Source organism: Eriocheir sinensis, chromosome 17 (assembly GCF_024679095.1).
Source record: "Eriocheir sinensis breed Jianghai 21 chromosome 17, ASM2467909v1, whole genome shotgun sequence".
NCBI lineage: Eukaryota > Metazoa > Arthropoda > Malacostraca > Decapoda > Varunidae > Eriocheir > Eriocheir sinensis.
In genome coordinates this window covers 4961311-4978158 of record NC_066525.1, presented here as the reverse complement: position 1 = coordinate 4978158, position 16848 = coordinate 4961311, and the positions used below count along the sequence as shown (strand labels likewise).

General features: G+C 44.4%; 1 protein-coding gene across 8 annotated transcripts in view; it reads right to left on the bottom strand.

Annotated features, from left to right (window-relative positions):
• LOC126999826 (E3 ubiquitin-protein ligase HECTD1-like) overlaps positions 1-15978 on the bottom strand; it is a 110269-nt gene extending 94291 nt beyond the window's left edge. For 4 of the 8 annotated variants that reach the window (XM_050862839.1, XM_050862840.1, XM_050862844.1 and 1 more), the window contains exons 1-2: positions 11385-11944; positions 6777-6919 (exon numbers count right to left, since the gene is read on the bottom strand). In XM_050862839.1, coding sequence (XP_050718796.1) covers positions 6777-6919; positions 11385-11396 — 155 coding nt within the window. In that variant the 5' untranslated portion in view covers positions 11397-11944. Of the gene's footprint in view, positions 1-6776; positions 6920-11384; positions 11946-13345; positions 13404-15836 lie in introns of those variants that run through there. The other 4 variants (XM_050862845.1, XM_050862846.1, XM_050862843.1 and 1 more) reach the window with 3 other exon arrangements.
• Positions 15979-16848: the final 870 nt, after the last annotated feature.

The window sequence follows — 16848 nt, the reverse complement described above, 5'->3', positions numbered from 1 at the left end:
TGTCCTAAACATAGCTGAATAAACAGCAGGAAAATGTGCCCAGAAACGTCAATTTTTCAAAGCCCCGTACACCCAAACTGATTTGGCTGGCCTTGCTCGCCGCACAACCCTCTTGCATGGGGTTACAATGGTCCACATTTAGTGGAAAAATACCTCCCTCTTTTACAGTTCTGAGTACGGCCCTGAAGTGGGAAAGTAATAGAGGGTAAGGGACGTGAAGAAGAATGAGGGGCAAAGAAACGGGTAAGAGGGAAGGGGCGGGGGGGAAGAGAACAGAAAGAGAACAGGAAGAGAAAAGCGGAATGGGCAAGGAAGGATGAGAAGGAGGAAGGAAAGATAACAGCGAGGAAAAAGTGAAGAAGGAAGAAAGGAATGAAGGAGGAGGAGGAGGAAGGAAATGGGTAAGGACTAGGAGGACGGGAAGAGAAGAAACAAAAAAATATAAAACGAAGAGTGGAGAAGGTGGGAAGGAGGAGGAGGAGAAGTAAGGGGTAGTAGGTATGTAGCAGAGGGAGGAGGAGGGGGCAGGAGGGAGGCATCTGAAGGGGAGAGAGAGAGAGGAAGCAGGGAGGCCTATCAAGTGGAAATATGAGGGAGCGTAAGGGGAGAGGGGAGAGAAGAACAAAGGAGAAAGCTGAAGAGGGGAGGAGTTCGTAAGAGGAGGAGGGGGAGAGGGGAGAGAGGTAAGGAGAGAGAGAGAGGGGAGGGGAAGGGGAGATATATAAATAGGGTGAGAAGTAGGTAGGTAAGGGAGGTAAGAAGGGGAGGTAAGGGGAGAAGGGGGTGACGAATAGGGGAGGAAGAGGGGAACGGGGAGAGAGCGAGAGAGAGAGAGAGAAAAAAAAAAGGTGTTTACGTGGGAAGAGAGAGAGAAGGTGAAAGAGGGAGGGAGGAGGGAAGGAGGTGTATGACTACGATAGGAAGAGGGGAGATGGAGGAAGGAAGGAGGAGAAGGGAAGAGAAGATGATAAGAAGAGGAAAAGTGATAAAGGAAGAAACGAAGATGAGGAGGAGGAAGAAGAGGAGGAGGAGGAGGAGGAGGTGGGGAAAGGAAGAGGATAAAAGGAGGAAACGAAGATAGGAAGGTTAGAAAGTAGAAAGATGGAGGAGAGAAAGAAAAAGGAGAATGGGTAAGAAGGAGGAGGAGGAGAAGGGAGAGAAGAGAAAACGAAATAAAAAGTGAGGTAGGAAGAAGGAGGAGGAGGAGGAGGAGGAGGAAAAAGAACATATAAGGAGGAGACGAAGGAAAAAAAGATATAAAGTGAGGGAGGTAGGAAGGAGGGGGAGGGGAATAAGTATAGGAGGAAGAGGAGGAGGAGGAGGAGGGAAGGCAGGAAGAGAAGAGGAATAGGGAAAGGGAGGTAAAAAAAAAAAAAGGAGGAGGAAAAAGAACATGTAAGGAGGAGAAGGGAAAAAAATGAAATAAAAAGTGAGGAAGGTAGGAAGGAGGGGAGGAGGAGGAGGAGGAGGTGGGAAGGCAGGGAGGAGGAGGAGAAGAGGAATAGGTATTGGAGGAGGAGGAGGAGGTAGGAGGGGGGCGGCAGGCAAAGCAAGGTCAGGGGTAACGTAAAATTAGGCAGTGTCTGGGAGCGCTGAGAACGTCGGCGCCTTCTGCAAAACACCTTCATCCCACGACCCTGAGCAAGCATTCTCCAGACGCTTTCAGCTCTAACATCAACTATTTCCAAACCCCGAAAAAGAGATTAATCGGGCTCTAATGAATGTTTTTTTTAGGTTCATTGTACAGAAGAAGGGTTAGACTATTACTTGGGTCATGAAAGTACCCTTGGAAATGCCCGAGAGAAATATTATTAGGACTTCATGGAACAGAAAGGAGAGAGGAGTTAAAAGAGTAAGAATGAGATTAATGAAGAAAAGTTATATAATCTCTTCCTCTTCCTCTCTCGCCGAAATGTTCAATAATATCGGCGTTGGTTTGGTTAGGTTAGGTTAGGTTGGCGTTGGGTTAAGTTAGGTTTGGTTAGGTTAGGTTAGGTTGGCGTTGGGTTAAGTTAGGTTTGGTTAGGTTAGGTTAGGTTGGCGTTGAGTTAGATTAAGTTAGGTTAGGTTAGGTTGGCGGTGGGTTAGATTAAGTTAGGTTAGGTTAGGTTGGCGTTGGGTTAGTTAGCTTCGGTAGGGTTAGCGTTGGGTTAGATTAATTTAGGTTTGGTTAGGTTAGGTTAGGTTGACGATGGGTTAGATTAAGTTAGGTTAGGTTAGGTTAGATTGTTAGGTTTGGTTAGGTTAGGTTGGCGATGGGTAAAATTAAGTTAGTTACTGAGCTGCAGGAGAACCCAAGGGCGCCTCTACCACACCTCCTGCAGCCAAAACAAGGTGTGTGTTTACGTGTGCCATTCCCCCACGTTCTGATCTTAAGCTAGACTCGAGGACAGCAAACACCATATAACAACATCAGAAGGCATCGTGATAGCCAGACAGGGGAGCATGGAGGAAGGAGAAAGCGATTAGGGAAGGGTATGGAGGAAGGAAGGACTAGACAGCGGGGAAGGGGAGCGTGGAGGAAGGAGGAAGCGATTGGGGAAGGGTATGGAAAGAAGGACTAGACAGGGGAGAAGGGGAGCATGGAGGAAGGAGGAAGCGATTGGGGAAGGGTATGGAAAGATGGGCTCGACAGTGGGGAAGGGGAGCATGGAGGAAGGAGGAAGCGATTGGGGAAGGGTATGGAAGGAAGGAAGGAAGGGGGAAAGAAGAAACGGCATGAAAAAGGGGGAAGGGTATGAAAGAGGCAGAGATACATACACACCCACGGTCTGATCACATATGTATACTGGACTCGTGAAGAAAAAAATCACCATAAAACATTACCAAAAAGAGAGATGATAAAAGGCACAGAGACACCCACGGCCTGATCACACACGTACGTACTGGACTCGTGAACAAAAATCATCACCATAGAACATTACCAAGAGGAGAGATTATGATAAAAAGGAATAGACATAGACACAGACACACCCACGGTCTGACCACATGCTGGACTCGAAAACAACAACCATTATATAACAACAACTACAACAACAGCAGGAACATGGACAGAACAACATCAACAACAACAACAGGGACAGGTATACAGAGAGGCAACAACATGTCCCGGTGACCCAGATCTCGCCTCGACTGGATCTGGGCCCCGCTTAAAGCCGCCCCTTCAAGCAGGTGTATCGCCCCCTGCCCGCCGCCCCCCCGCCCCCCTTCCTTCCATTCCGAGCCAAGCCACTACCTGGTAACTAACGCAACGCTATACTCCTTGACGGGGGGGGGGGGAGGGGAGGAGCGGGGGGGCGGGGGGGGGAGAGGATGAATCACGCTCCCAGTGGACGTTATTCTTATCCTCTTTGGCTATTTTTTCCACTGAGCATTTCTTGCTTTAACAGAATTCTCTCTCTCTCTCTCTCTCTCTCTCTCTCTCTCACCGGTGCAAAGGTCACGTGATCGGCGCAGGTTCGGAGCGGCTTGGCTTTGACCTCCAGTGACACGCGAGCCAAAAGGTCACGAACACACCTGCTCTCTCTCTCTCTCTCTCTCTCTCTCTCTCTCTCTCTCTCTCTCTCTCTCTCTCTCTCTCTCTCTCTCTCTCAGCCCCACACACATCATATTCAACATCTATTTCAACCCAATAATAATAATAATAATAATAATAATAATAATAATAATAATAAAAACAGTCACGCCAATGTTATATAAAGAAAGGTAACGTGATTCTTCTAAGAGGTTTAAGAGTGAGTGAGACTGAGGAGGAGGAGGAGGAGGAGGAAGGGAAGGAGGAGGAGGAGGAGGAAGAGGAGGAGGAAGAAATTGAGAGAGGGAGAGAAAAGAGGAGTTGGAGGTTACAGATAATGACTTCGAATATTCAACAATTCATGATTTTTTTTTATTTGGCTCTACTTTTTTTTTTATTTACATGTATTTTATTTATTTAGTTATTCATTCTCATATATTTATTTATTTTTCTTTCTATCTTTCTATATTTACATATTCGAGGCCATTTTTGTATATTTTTGTGCCCCTTTGAGCTGACAACTTTACTGTAAAACAACACACACACACACACACACACACACACACACACACACACACACACACACACACACACACACACACACACACGAAAACAAACAAAAACAAAACAAAAAACAAAAACAGACAAGTAGGAACACTCCCCACCCACCCCGCCCCCCATAAAATAATATATATATGAAAAATTACCAAGGCAGGGGAGGAAGGGGGTGGGAGAGAAGGGGGGAGGGAGGGAGGGGGAGGGTACAGGTGCAGCAGTCCTAACACAAGTGTTGTCATGGCGACGGAAGGGATGCGTCGCCCTGACTACCCCACACACCTGTCTGTATGTCTGTCTTCCGGGGTTACCTGTGCGAGGGGGATGTGAGGAGGGGGAGAAGGGAGAGGGCATGAACGAATGGTGGAGAGGGAGGAAAGGCATTGACGAAGAGGGGGAAGGGAGGAAAGGCATTGACGAAGAGAGGGAAGGGAGGAAGGGCATTGACGAAGAGGGGGAAGGGAGGAAGGGCATTGACGAAGAGGGGGAAGGGAGAGGGCATGAACGAAGGGTGGAGGGGGAGGAAGGGCATTGACGAAGGGGGGAGGGAGGAAAGGCATTGACGAAGGGTGGAGGGGATGGGCATTGACGAAGGGTGGAGAGAAGGGAGAGGGCATGAACGAAGGGTGGAGGGAGGAAGGGCATTGACGAAGGTGGAAGGTGGGTGGGGAGAAAGGGTATGGAGGAAAGGGTAGGAGAGAAAGGGCATGGAGAAGGAGAGAGAAACTGCATGAAAGACGGGGTGAGGAAAGAGGGCATGAAGAAGAAGGGAGGGGGGAAAAGGATTGGAAAAAGGAGGGGAAAGGATTGGAAAGAGATTGGAAAAGGGGGAAACGGATTGGAAAAGGGGGGGAAATGATTGGAAAAGGGATTGGAAAAGGGGGAAATGATTGGAAAAAGGGGGAAAATGAATGGAAAAAGGGGAAATGATTGGAAAAGGTGGAAAAGACTGGAAATAGGGGGAAGGGCATGGAAGAAGGGGTAGGTAAGTGGGGGAGAGAACGTAATGGAAGAAAGGGGAAGGGAGAGGGAGAGAGTACAGAAGGGGAAGTATGGAAGAGGGACCACTGGAGAAGGAGAGGAGGGGGGGGGAGGGAACAGAAGGCATGGAGAACTTCACAAGAAAACGGAAGGAAAGATTAGAAGGCTCCACTTTTTATTTTTTTAGGGACAAACGTAAATATTACAAAAAAAAACTAATCACAAATCCACTCAGAATCACTTTGAGGAATAAGTCTTAACATTACAAAGACTGATTACAACTTTACAAGGGAGTGAGAAAAACCCTAACGCAAAGTTCATAGGGGGTGGGATGGAATGGAGGGGGCGGAGGGGGGGGGGAGGAAAGGAAGGGAGGAGAAGGCCAAAATTCAGGACTGGCACCTCGTAGTCTGGCACCCTTGGCCCAGAGGATTAGGGACAGGAGGGAGGGAGGGAGATGGAGGAAGAGGAGGAGGAAGAGGAGGTAGAAGGGAAGTTTAGAGGAGAGAGAAGAGAATTGAAGAGATTGGAGGAGAGGCATGGTGGAAAAGGAGGAGTAGAAGGAAAGGAGGAGGAAAGAAAGAGGTGGAAAGTAGAAGGGGGAAGAAAGGAAGGAAATGGCATGAACAGTAAGATAAGGTGAAGGGAATGGGATGAAGGAGAGAGCCATGATGGGAAAGGAAGAGTAGGAGGAAGGAAGGAAAAATAGAAAGGAAGGGAAGGGGTGATGGAGGGAGTATACCTAAAGGAAAAGGAAAGAAGGAACAAGAGAAACTGAAAGGGAATGAAGGAGAACAGGAATGGAAGGAAAAAGAGGACAAGAAGGAAAGGAAGGAAGGAAAGGATAAAGAGGAAATGCAGATAAAAGGAAAGGAAGATAACGGACTAACAGAAGTGAAGGAGAAAGGTGAAGGAGAACAGGAAGAAGGGAAAAAATGATAAACGATAGAGAAAATAAAGAAAGAGAAGGAAAGGATGGATGGAGGGAAGGAGGAAAAGCCAACATGAAGAGGAGGAGGAGGAACGGAAGAGGAGTGGAGGAGGAGGTGTAGGAAGACTAGGAAAGAGGTGAAGAAGAAGAAGGGAGGAGGAGGCAGAGGGTGAGACGAGGGAAGGAGGAAGGAACACGTTTGGGGATCTGACAGGAGGAGGAGGAGGAGGAGGAGGAGGAAGAGGAAGAGGAGGAGGAAGAAGAGGAGGATCACACCAACACAAAAACCTGTCCAGTCCCGCCCAACACCATCGGACCAACACCCACGTTCGCATCCCGTCGATTATTGCACAACACCAAGCAACACAAAAACACCATCCCCTCACCCCCCTCCACCCCCCCCCTCTAATGACAGTTCCCTTCATAACCTCAACTCCCTAATACAACAGCCCCCTCCCCTCTTTGTTAAATATCTTCCCTTCATCCCCCACAACTCGGCTGATGTGACGGAGTTGAACACTGAGGCAACGCGCAGCTTCACCTTCCTTGTTCTGGTTATCACACCTCTTCCCCTGTTCTTCCTTCTGTTGTGTTATTATTATAATTCTCTCTCTCTCTCTCTCTGACGATGATGTTTACCTAATCAAGTCAACGTTCTAGCTGTGATTTTCTCTCGACACCATGACCATAAAACCGCTAAACAACACAACATTATCCGTTCCATAAGGTAGCTACATGAACACGACCACAAGACCGCTAAACACCACCCCTTTATCCGCCCCACCGGGTACTCACCTCTCGAAGCAGCGGTCCACATTGTCGGACATGAGCAGCAGCATACAGAGCTGCTCGAGGGCGATCAGCTGCATGTCCCGCTCCTCTCCCTGGCCCATTTGCAGCCATTCCAGCAGCGTCTCTGGATCCACGTCCGCCATCATCTGGGGCATAAGAGGAGGAAAAGGTGTGTTAGGTTATTCGTTTTCTTTGGTCGGAAAAGGTGTGTTAGGTTATTTGTTTTCATTGGTCTTTCTTTTTGCTTCTCTTTACTTGTTTCCAAATTATTACTATCTGGTGCATAAGACGGAGAGGAAATGTGAGTTAGGTGAGGTTCTTATTCAATGATCTCTCTCTTTCCTTCTCTTTCCTTCTTCCTTATCACTATCTCTCTCTATCTATCTATCTATCTATCTGAGTTCACTTCCCTCTCTCTTTCCCTTCGTATGGTTTAGTATCAGTTTTCATTAATTAATTTTCCCGCTTTTCCCGTCATACGTCCTTCCCTCAAAAGTTCCGTTCTTCATAATCATTTCTCTCTCTCTCTCTCTCTCTCTCTCTCTCTCTCTCTCTCTCTCTCTCTCTCTGAATACTGTGATATCCCTTTTCTCTCCCCCCTTTTCCTCTCTTCCTGTCCTCCGTCCTTCCCTCAAAAGTTCCGTTCTTCACAATCATTTCTCTCTCTCTCTCTCTCTCTCTCTCTCTGAATGCTGTGATATCCCTTTTCTCTCCCTCCTTTTCCTCTCTTCCTGTCCTCAATTCCTTCCCTTCAACAGTCTATAAGGAGTCGCTTCAGCCCACTTCAGGCGTAGCTAACTTCCGGGTGCGTCGTAGCCAGGCCCAAGGATGAATAAATACTGGTGAACTTTGACCCCTGATCACACTCCCCTCGCCTCCGCCGCCACCGCTACACCACCTTACAACAACAAGCCACCATTCCAAGTATCATATCAGTATTTATTAAAGGTTATGTATGTAGTGTTTGGCTTTACTAATTCCCTTTTCTTTTTGGTATGGAGTTGGTTAAGAGTGTAGGATTTTTTTTTTTTTTTTTTTTTTTTTAAGTTCCGAGTCATCGCTTCTGCCGCATCAAACAATAAGCCACCACATCCACCACAACATCTCACAACAACAAGCCATCATTTTAAAAGTCTCGTGTTAGTGCTTATTAAAGGTTCTGTGGGTGTTTTGGCTCTTTAAAACACTACAACAAACATTCACACTACAAATGATACATAATTCTTCACTTTTCTGGAACTCCTTTACCTCCTACTCCATCGTTCTGTGACGGAGCTAAGTTATAATATATAGAAGTGTTGATTCTTTCTAGTTAAGTCGACATAATTATTACAAACTCAGTCGTAAGGAGTAAGAAAAAAAAATCAACAAAACCGACTACCCACGCCTGGAAAAACGTGCCAAAAGGAGACAAATCAGACCCATTATTCTTGATCGAGACTAATACGACGTTCAGAAAATCAGGCGATATTCTTAACCATTTCCTCGCCCTAACACACATATTTGGCAAGGTTTTCGGGGGAGGTGTGTAGGGGGGGGCGGGGCTTTTCCATTTGGGGGAGGGGTAGTTATGTGACCCTGGTGGTAGTATGGCAAAGCTTCTGTGTGTCGGAGTAGTAGTAGTAGTAGTAGTAGTAGTAGTAGTAGTTGTAGTTGTTGTTGTAGTAGTAGTAGTAGTAGTAGTAGTAGTAGTAGTAGTAGTAGTAGTAGTAGTAGTAGTAGTAGTAGTAGTAGTTGTTGTTGTTGTTGTTGTTGTTGTTGTTGTTTACTCTTTCCTACCATAAACGTGAAAAATAAACACTGATGAGAAAGCGATGAATCTCCTCTTTCGGCGTTTGGTATAGTTGATGCGGGAGGCGGAAGCGTCTAACGACCTTATTATATGTGACTTCTTCAACACTACAGAACACCTTTACAGAAACACTTAAACAAACGCACGAGGTATACACTCAGCACCGTCATCCTTATTTATATTGTAGGAAGAAAGCGGTCACAATAAAGACACTAACAAAGGATGACGTAAGTGGGACAAATAAAGGAATGAACGAATAAGGGGAAAATAAATATGAATAAGAAAATAAATGATAATGATGAAAAGGAGGAGGGGGAGGTTAATGTTATTGTTATAGAAGTAATAACAATAACATAAAAATGATAATAATAATAAAGAGAGAGAGAGAGAGAGAGAGAGAGAGAGAGAGAGAGAGAGAGAGAGAGAGAGAGAGAGACCCCCTCCCCCTTACCCTTCAATACCTGTTCCTTCACCTGATCTCTTTGTTTCATCCTCTGAACAACGGAACCAATCACACACACACACACACACACACACACACACACACACACACACACACACACACGTTATTTTTTATTATCATTCGGCATCTTCCTCTGTTTCATTTTGTGCAGAGAAGCGTGTGTGTGTGTGTGTGTGTGTGTGTGTGTGTGTGTGTGTGTGTGTGTGTGTGTGTGTGTGTGTGTTCCTTGACCGGCCCCCTGTACCGTAACACACACACACACACACACAGAGAGAGAGAGAGAGAGAGAGAGAGAGAGAGAGAGAGAGAGAGCGGCCACCCCTTCTCACTTACCCTTTTCCATTCTTCCCCCTTTTCAATTTATGGTAAAGCCTTCATCTCTCTCTCTCTCTCTCACATACACCTGGTCCAACTTTCCCTACCGTGAGCAGGTGTGGAGGTTAAATATACACGGTGAGTGGTGGCGACACACACACACACACACACACACACACACACACACACACATATATATACATACATACACACACACACACACACACACACACACACACACACACACACACACACACACACACACACACACACACAATAGAGAGCATCGCATCCTAATAAAATTCCTGCCTAACTGATGGCCATTGGTATGATTAATTTGGAGAGAGAGAGAGAGAGAGAGAGAGAGAGAGAGAGAGAGAGAGAGAGAGAGAGAGAGAGAGAGAGAGAGTGGAACCATTCTCGTAACTAATCACACGCCAGGTACTTACTTACTCCACCCAACCTCAACCAGTGACTTCTACCCCCCTCCCCCCCATCCCCCTTCCACATTTAACTACACAATATAAACAAAGAAAGACGAAAGCCAGCCAACGACCACGTGGAGCTCGTTAAACAGGCTACGTTAATCATATACCATCTATGTAAATCTATGTAAATCCTCCGGTAGGCTCATTTTCTCAACGTGGATAACATAAGAAAATAAGGAGTCTGCATGAGGCTGGTAGGTCTATACAAGGCAGCTCCTGTGAACCTACCCCCACTTGACCTCACTATCCATGAATTTATCTAACCTCTTTTTTTAATGTATCTATCCTCTTGGCATTTACAACATGACTGCCGAGCCTGTTCCACTCATCCACCAACCTACTGATGACCCAATTCTTGCCTATGTCTTTGTTGAATCTGAATTTATCCAACTTAAAACCGATTGCTAAGTATCCTACCCGGCTCATTTACCATAAAAGTAACCCATTTTATCCAACCATTAAAAAAGTAACCCATTTATCCAACTTAAAACCCATTGTTAAGTATTCTACCCGGCTCATTTACCATAAAAGTAACCCATAAAAGTGACACATTGCTGAGTATCCTACCCTGCCTTACTAACTTCACAACTTCACCCTAATTAAAGCCCTTCATCCATACCCTCATCAGTGACCTTGGCTCTCATGACCGACCTCTCCCTCTCCCCTGTACCTCTCTTCAGGCCCTCTCCCCTCACTCCGGGACAAAGGATCTCGGCCGACCCTCACCTCACCCATCACCGTCACCTGCTTCCTACCCACACCACGGCGCCCACCTTGCCTGACTCACCTGCCGCCACGTGTAACAGAGAGGCAGCGTTGTCCGTTAGCCTCAAGATTACCGTTTATCCCTCCAACGTAACTTAAAAGATCGTTGCTACACCCATGCACTGTTGTAGAAATGAACCCTTGGACACTGCTGTTAGTCCCTCTAACCTTCTTTCACGAGTCGTATATATGATTCAAAACACGCAGGTATATGAGGGATTGATTGCACCTACTGGGAAAGGATAAAAAAAAGCCTCCCCGGTTGTAGGTTAGGTCTCCACTGGCTCCTCAAGCTACAGGGAGGGACTGGAGGTGAAAAACTGGTGCTGGGGACCCTGATATAGACTCGTTGTTTTTTGTGCTTTGTTCATTCGCCACCTGCGGGTTGGAACTGGGAGCTATTAATTATAACTAATGACCCAACTGACTAACTGACTCGATCTATCATAACATTTCGAAGCGAGGGTAAACTGTCCTTTCACACTTCATTAATATTCAGCCAAAAACCCATGTAGCAGCGTCTTGGCCAACCCAGTAGGACCTTTTAGATGAGATACAAGCAGGGTACATCATCGGACACTATACAACACGCCAAATCAGCACACTATATCCCATGCTTCCGCTACTATCCACAACAGCGTCAGGCATAACAAAGCGACTTTATTCTCAGCTCTATTGTTCTCCATCCCTGTCAATATCGCTTACGGATCAAACGATGCGGCATAAGCGGGAGGGTAAGGTATCGTAGTAATTAGCGTACAGACCGGAGCTCATCCTTGTTCACTTACCGACTCATCCATGTCGGAGGTGTATGGGGAACAAACGGGTGACGGTAACAATGAAGAGGGTTGCGTAGTTGGCAGTGGCGGTGTTGTGTAGCAAACCACAAATGACTAGAATCACAAAATTAGTGGACAGCACATCGCGAGGCACAGCCACAGCACGCACACCCACGCAAGCACCGCACACTTTGTAGGATCGCGGACCAGCACTTCGCCCTACGAGGTCATGCCTAAATAATGGCACCGCCTTGGCTCCAACACCCGTGCCGCGCGTTCAAGTTGCACTACCACACGTACAATTAATTATCACTGTTGTTCTTCCTGGCTGTATCACACGTGCGGCACACGGCCCCGCGGTGGGCAGGAGTACGGGCACACACAGAGGCGTGCTGCTTACTGGGTCTGGCTGGCCGCCCCTCTCCCCCCGCCCCGGCACACGCACACACGGCGGGAGGCAAGGCAGAACACTGCTGTCTTCCGACCTCGCGCAACCGCTGCTGCACACCGACTGAGTGGCTGGCTGGCTCTGGCTGCCTCCTGCTAGCTGTGGCTGACTGGCTGTGGGCCACAGCCAGCCAGGCGCTGCGGCTCAGTGGCTGCCTGGCTGGCTGGCGTGCTGCTCCGTTCCCAGCAAGGGAACCTCCCACTCGGCCGACAGCCAGCACAGCCAGTCACAGCCAGCCCTCGCCAGCCACCTCCCTCCCTGATAAAACTCAGCTGGCTGACGCTGCGACATGTCATCCTTAGCCCGAAGTTTGTGCATGACGCCATTATTCAATAAACCATCCCATGACGTCAGGTATGGCTACCCTGATATATATATATATATATATATATATATATATATATATATATATATATATCTATATATATATATATATCTATATATATATATCTATATATATATATATACACACACACACACACCCACACACACACACAAAGGAGCCATGATTGTCATTATTTTTGGGGGGACAAGGGTCACGATTGGCCTCACAGCCCTTTTGGGGAGTGAAAAAAATATTGCAATCAGGTCTGGTCTGCAACTCCATCATCACCTCACCAACAGTCTCAATAAGCTACACCTTTAGACATGTACAGCCCCAGATCCCATGGCCCACCCAGCCCTCTAAAGCACCGAGGAAGTGTTGTTACTCTTCTTGTTACTTTCAAAAGCAGAAGTGGAAAAGTTTGGCCTGAAGCCATTTGCTGTATTTGCTGCCATCAGGTGTGTCTAAACAGATGTAGACTGTACTGCATTCCATCATTGTGTTTTTTAAGGCACAGCTTCATCCAAGGTGAGGTGTATGTTCTGTTTGGTACAAGAGTTGTGACATTGGGACTCAAAAATGCTAAAGATTTGGCATCAACAGAAAACATGTAATGGTATGATGTAAGCACTTCAGGGAAGGACCAAAAAAATAAATAAATAAATAAATAAATAAATAAAAAATAAAAAATCTTAAGTATGAACTATTAGGTTGTTGATAGTGGTTAATGTGCTGCCCAAGAGGCTCATAAGCAAAATGAGTAAAAGCCAATGTGTGTGCGTGTGTGTGTGTGTGTGTGTTTGTGTGTATGTGTATATATATATATATATATATATATATATATATATATATATATATATATATATAGATATATATATATATATATATATATATATAAGCTGTACAGGACCAATAGGAAAGAGTACATAAAACAAAGTTGTGATCAGAGGAAGCCAATGGAGAGCACAGTTTGGAGGGCATAAAAGAGATTCACATAGGATACTAGAATATGAGCATAGTAAGTACTTGACTGCACCTGTAAAACACCTTCTTTGTCTGACATAAATCAATAAAGAATTTAGAATGGACAACTTCACAGCTCTTTACTGCAGTGGATGTCAAATTCCTGTACCAAAGCCCAAAACTGAACACCAAGGAGAGGTTCTGAATACAGGAAAAGCTTTTTAACACACTCACCTTGGAGGCAGCTGCTGGCCCTCTCAACAGATGACTTATTCCACACTAACAATCCTCTCTGAAAGACAAGGGATACATGTTAGTGTCATGCTCTAATGCAACCAAAATAAATAGTATTTACACCTTACGGGAGACACTCGCCTGATATTTTTAAATGTTGTGTAAGTATTTGTTAAGTTATGTGGCTAGTTTGGCTTTTACTTTCATTACTGGGATGGAGTTAGCTAGAACTAACTAATTAACTACTAACAGGGAACATATGCTCGGGGGTACGTCATTTCACAGCGTTCACTCACTCACTGCCTCCACTCCCAAGGCTCTTTCAAATAGCATGTGAAGTTGTGAACATTAAAATATTCATATCTCATGAAGTAAACTCATATAGAGGTAAAGTTGGGTGCATACACTATTAGCTACACATGGAAGTGGTGCTCATCTCCATACCATTGGCCCATGAGCTGAGGTAGGTGAGAACGCATATTAACCCGGGATACACGGCCAGTGCAACATCCAACCAGTTTACTTTTCCCATGTACTCATTTATTGACCAGCTTGAAAGGAAGGATGAACAGCTGGGTGGGCTATGAACTGACTGCCTAGGCCGGGATTTGAACCTATGCTCGCAGATACATAGTTAAGCACACTAACCACTGGACCACAGAGGGTATTCATATATGCTCCATCAGCACCGTAATGATATTTCTAACTTATAAAGTGAGCTCTTATTTTGTTGATTTTTAGAATAAGTTGCTGGTTGAAATGTGTGCAATGTGAGAATACCCTAAACCTAACCTAACTATGATGCAATGAGTCCTCAGATTGGTATACTCAGTAAATTCATATGCTTCCCAATAAAAACTTGTAGATTATAAAGTGAAATCTCGTTTTGTTGATTTTTACTTTAAATTGCTGCTTATCAAGTCTTAAAACTACCCTAAACCTATCTTAACTAAAATGCAATGAGTCTTCATAATGGTATACTCAATAAGTTCATATATGCTTCCTCTGTTATGAGACTTTCTACCTAACAAAGTGAGCTCTTTCTTGGTTGATTTTTATTATAAGGCGATGTCTATCATGTGGTTGAAGACAGTCATATCCTAAACTAACTATAACCCAAATATTCATCAGTAAGTCATCATATTTGTGTACTCAGTAAATGCATATATGCTTCCTCAGTAATAAGACTTTCTACCAGGCCTACTAAATAACAACCACCAGCCATGACTCCAAAAAAACTATCTCCATATAAAATAGGTAATACAAAGTTGCATCACATTTCAACCCAGAAGTTACATCAGTCTTTGAAATAATTGCTCATTACAGCCAAACATTTCCTGGTTTCTACTCTTAATGTTTTTGGGTAACTATTCTGTTTTCCATATATCATTTCCTACTTAGCCAACTGCTCTTCTGCTATCATATGTCTTAACTTACCGTACCTTCAAACATCCAGAAAACCATAGGAAAGAGTGCAGCACAGTTCATGGCTATTCCCACACTTGTTTTGCTCTCGACATTCTTTCCTATGGTCTTCCTGGAGGACTGAAGGTTAGTAGATGATATATGACAAAAGAGCAGTTGGTATGGAAGGGTGGCATAAACATAATCTTAACCAAGTACTTTACATTGAAATACCAAAGAACTATCCAAGAAGTCGAGGTTATACAAGAACAAATACGTCTAGCTAACTGTGGGAGATGAAACTAACAGGAAAAATAGTGTTAATGCAAACTAAATTCTCCCATCCATTTATCTGAAATTGGAGGATGAAGTGAGTCCTTACCAGCATCCTGCCTTGATATACCGCCCCAAAGGACATCCATCACTTAAATCTAACTAGAATTATCATGTTTTCCACGTGATAAATAAATACACACACACACAAATCTCCTCATGAAATTGACTGGTCTTTTCGCCACTTCTGAATTTTTTTTTTAACAGGGGCAGTGATTAGTGGGATTTTATTATTATTTTTGGGGGGTTGGTTCCTTTACTGTAAAAAAAATATATAGTGGTAGTAGTAGCAGCAATAATAATAATAATAATAATAATAATAATAATAATAATAATAATAATAATAATAATTTAATAATAAAAATAATAATACAAAATAAAATGACACTAATAAGACAAGGAGGAGGAGGAGGATGAAGAAGACGAGGAAGAAGACGATGATGATGAAGAGGAGGAAAAAAAAAGGGAAGATGAATAGGAGGAAAAAAAAGAAAGAATGAAGAGGGAAAAAAAAGGAGGAAGAGGGAATTAAGAGGAGGAAAAAAAAAAAGGAGGAAAGGAACAAGTATAAGAATGAGAATAAGAAAATAATGATGATGATGATAAGGAGGAGGAGGAAATATATAGGAAAAAAAAAAACACTCCCCCGTAACCAACACTCCACCTGGGGCCACCCGATTTAAACCCCCTGGATATGGCCACCACGAGGACTCACTAACACTCTCACGCCACCATTATATACTCTGACACTTACTCTTTCACAATCATCGTCTCCAGGTGGCTAAAGCGTTCTCGGTCACGGGTAAATACGAGCCTGAAAACGCATGCAAGCACTCACTCTCCCTCCGCACGACGCCAACCTATGACTGCCTCGGAAAGGGCCAGATTCTCGTACTTAATCATCACATTGTCGTACTCAACACACTATATTTCCTTATTTCTCACCCAAAGCCGTCTTATTCACTCACAAGATGACATTTTAGCTATACTTATGATTGAAACTGTTAGTGACATATGTTTTTTGAGAGTTATGAGCTTTATTCTACGTTGCAAAAGCTGGCCTGATTATCGTATTCTAAAGTGAGTTGTTGTATATCTGTAAACGCTGCTTGACCCTTCTAATAAATCCGTGAATTCTCTTTAGTGATACATGTATTTAACTGGAAAACATGGCGAGTGAGTGAAGAATATATTGCTTTTTCTTGGTACAAACATCTGTGGTCACCAGCAAACGGGTTATATGAGAACTAAAGCAAGGTGAGATGAGGCCTTCCCAAATACCAGCTGGTTCTAATATTTCCTTCGCTCCTCCACAGTCTCTTAAAAACTTTCCACAAATCAATGAACATAATTTTCATACATTTGTTTATTTTCATGGCGGGGTTGCGTTTCTCGGTCAAATAAGCATGGAATACACCGATTCTAGTAGTTAAATGGAGGTATACGTTTCCATAAAGCATGTTAATCCATACAATAACGAGCAATGTCCAATGAATCATAAATGTCAAACTATTTAGCAACTCATTCTACTGTAAAGCGAGAGGTTAGTAAGGATAAAACTGTGGATATAATCTGGATATACCTACTAGCGCGTGGCTCCTGTGCTCATCTCCAACTCACTGATGCATGATTGAATTCACTTGTGGTGGGCTATGATATTACTGCTGCGGTATTTCACTGATCAAGGGGCCAGAAAAGGTGCTTGCCTGTTTATTTTTCATGCAGATTCGTAGTCAATTGCATCCTGAAGTTATTGAGACCTGAAC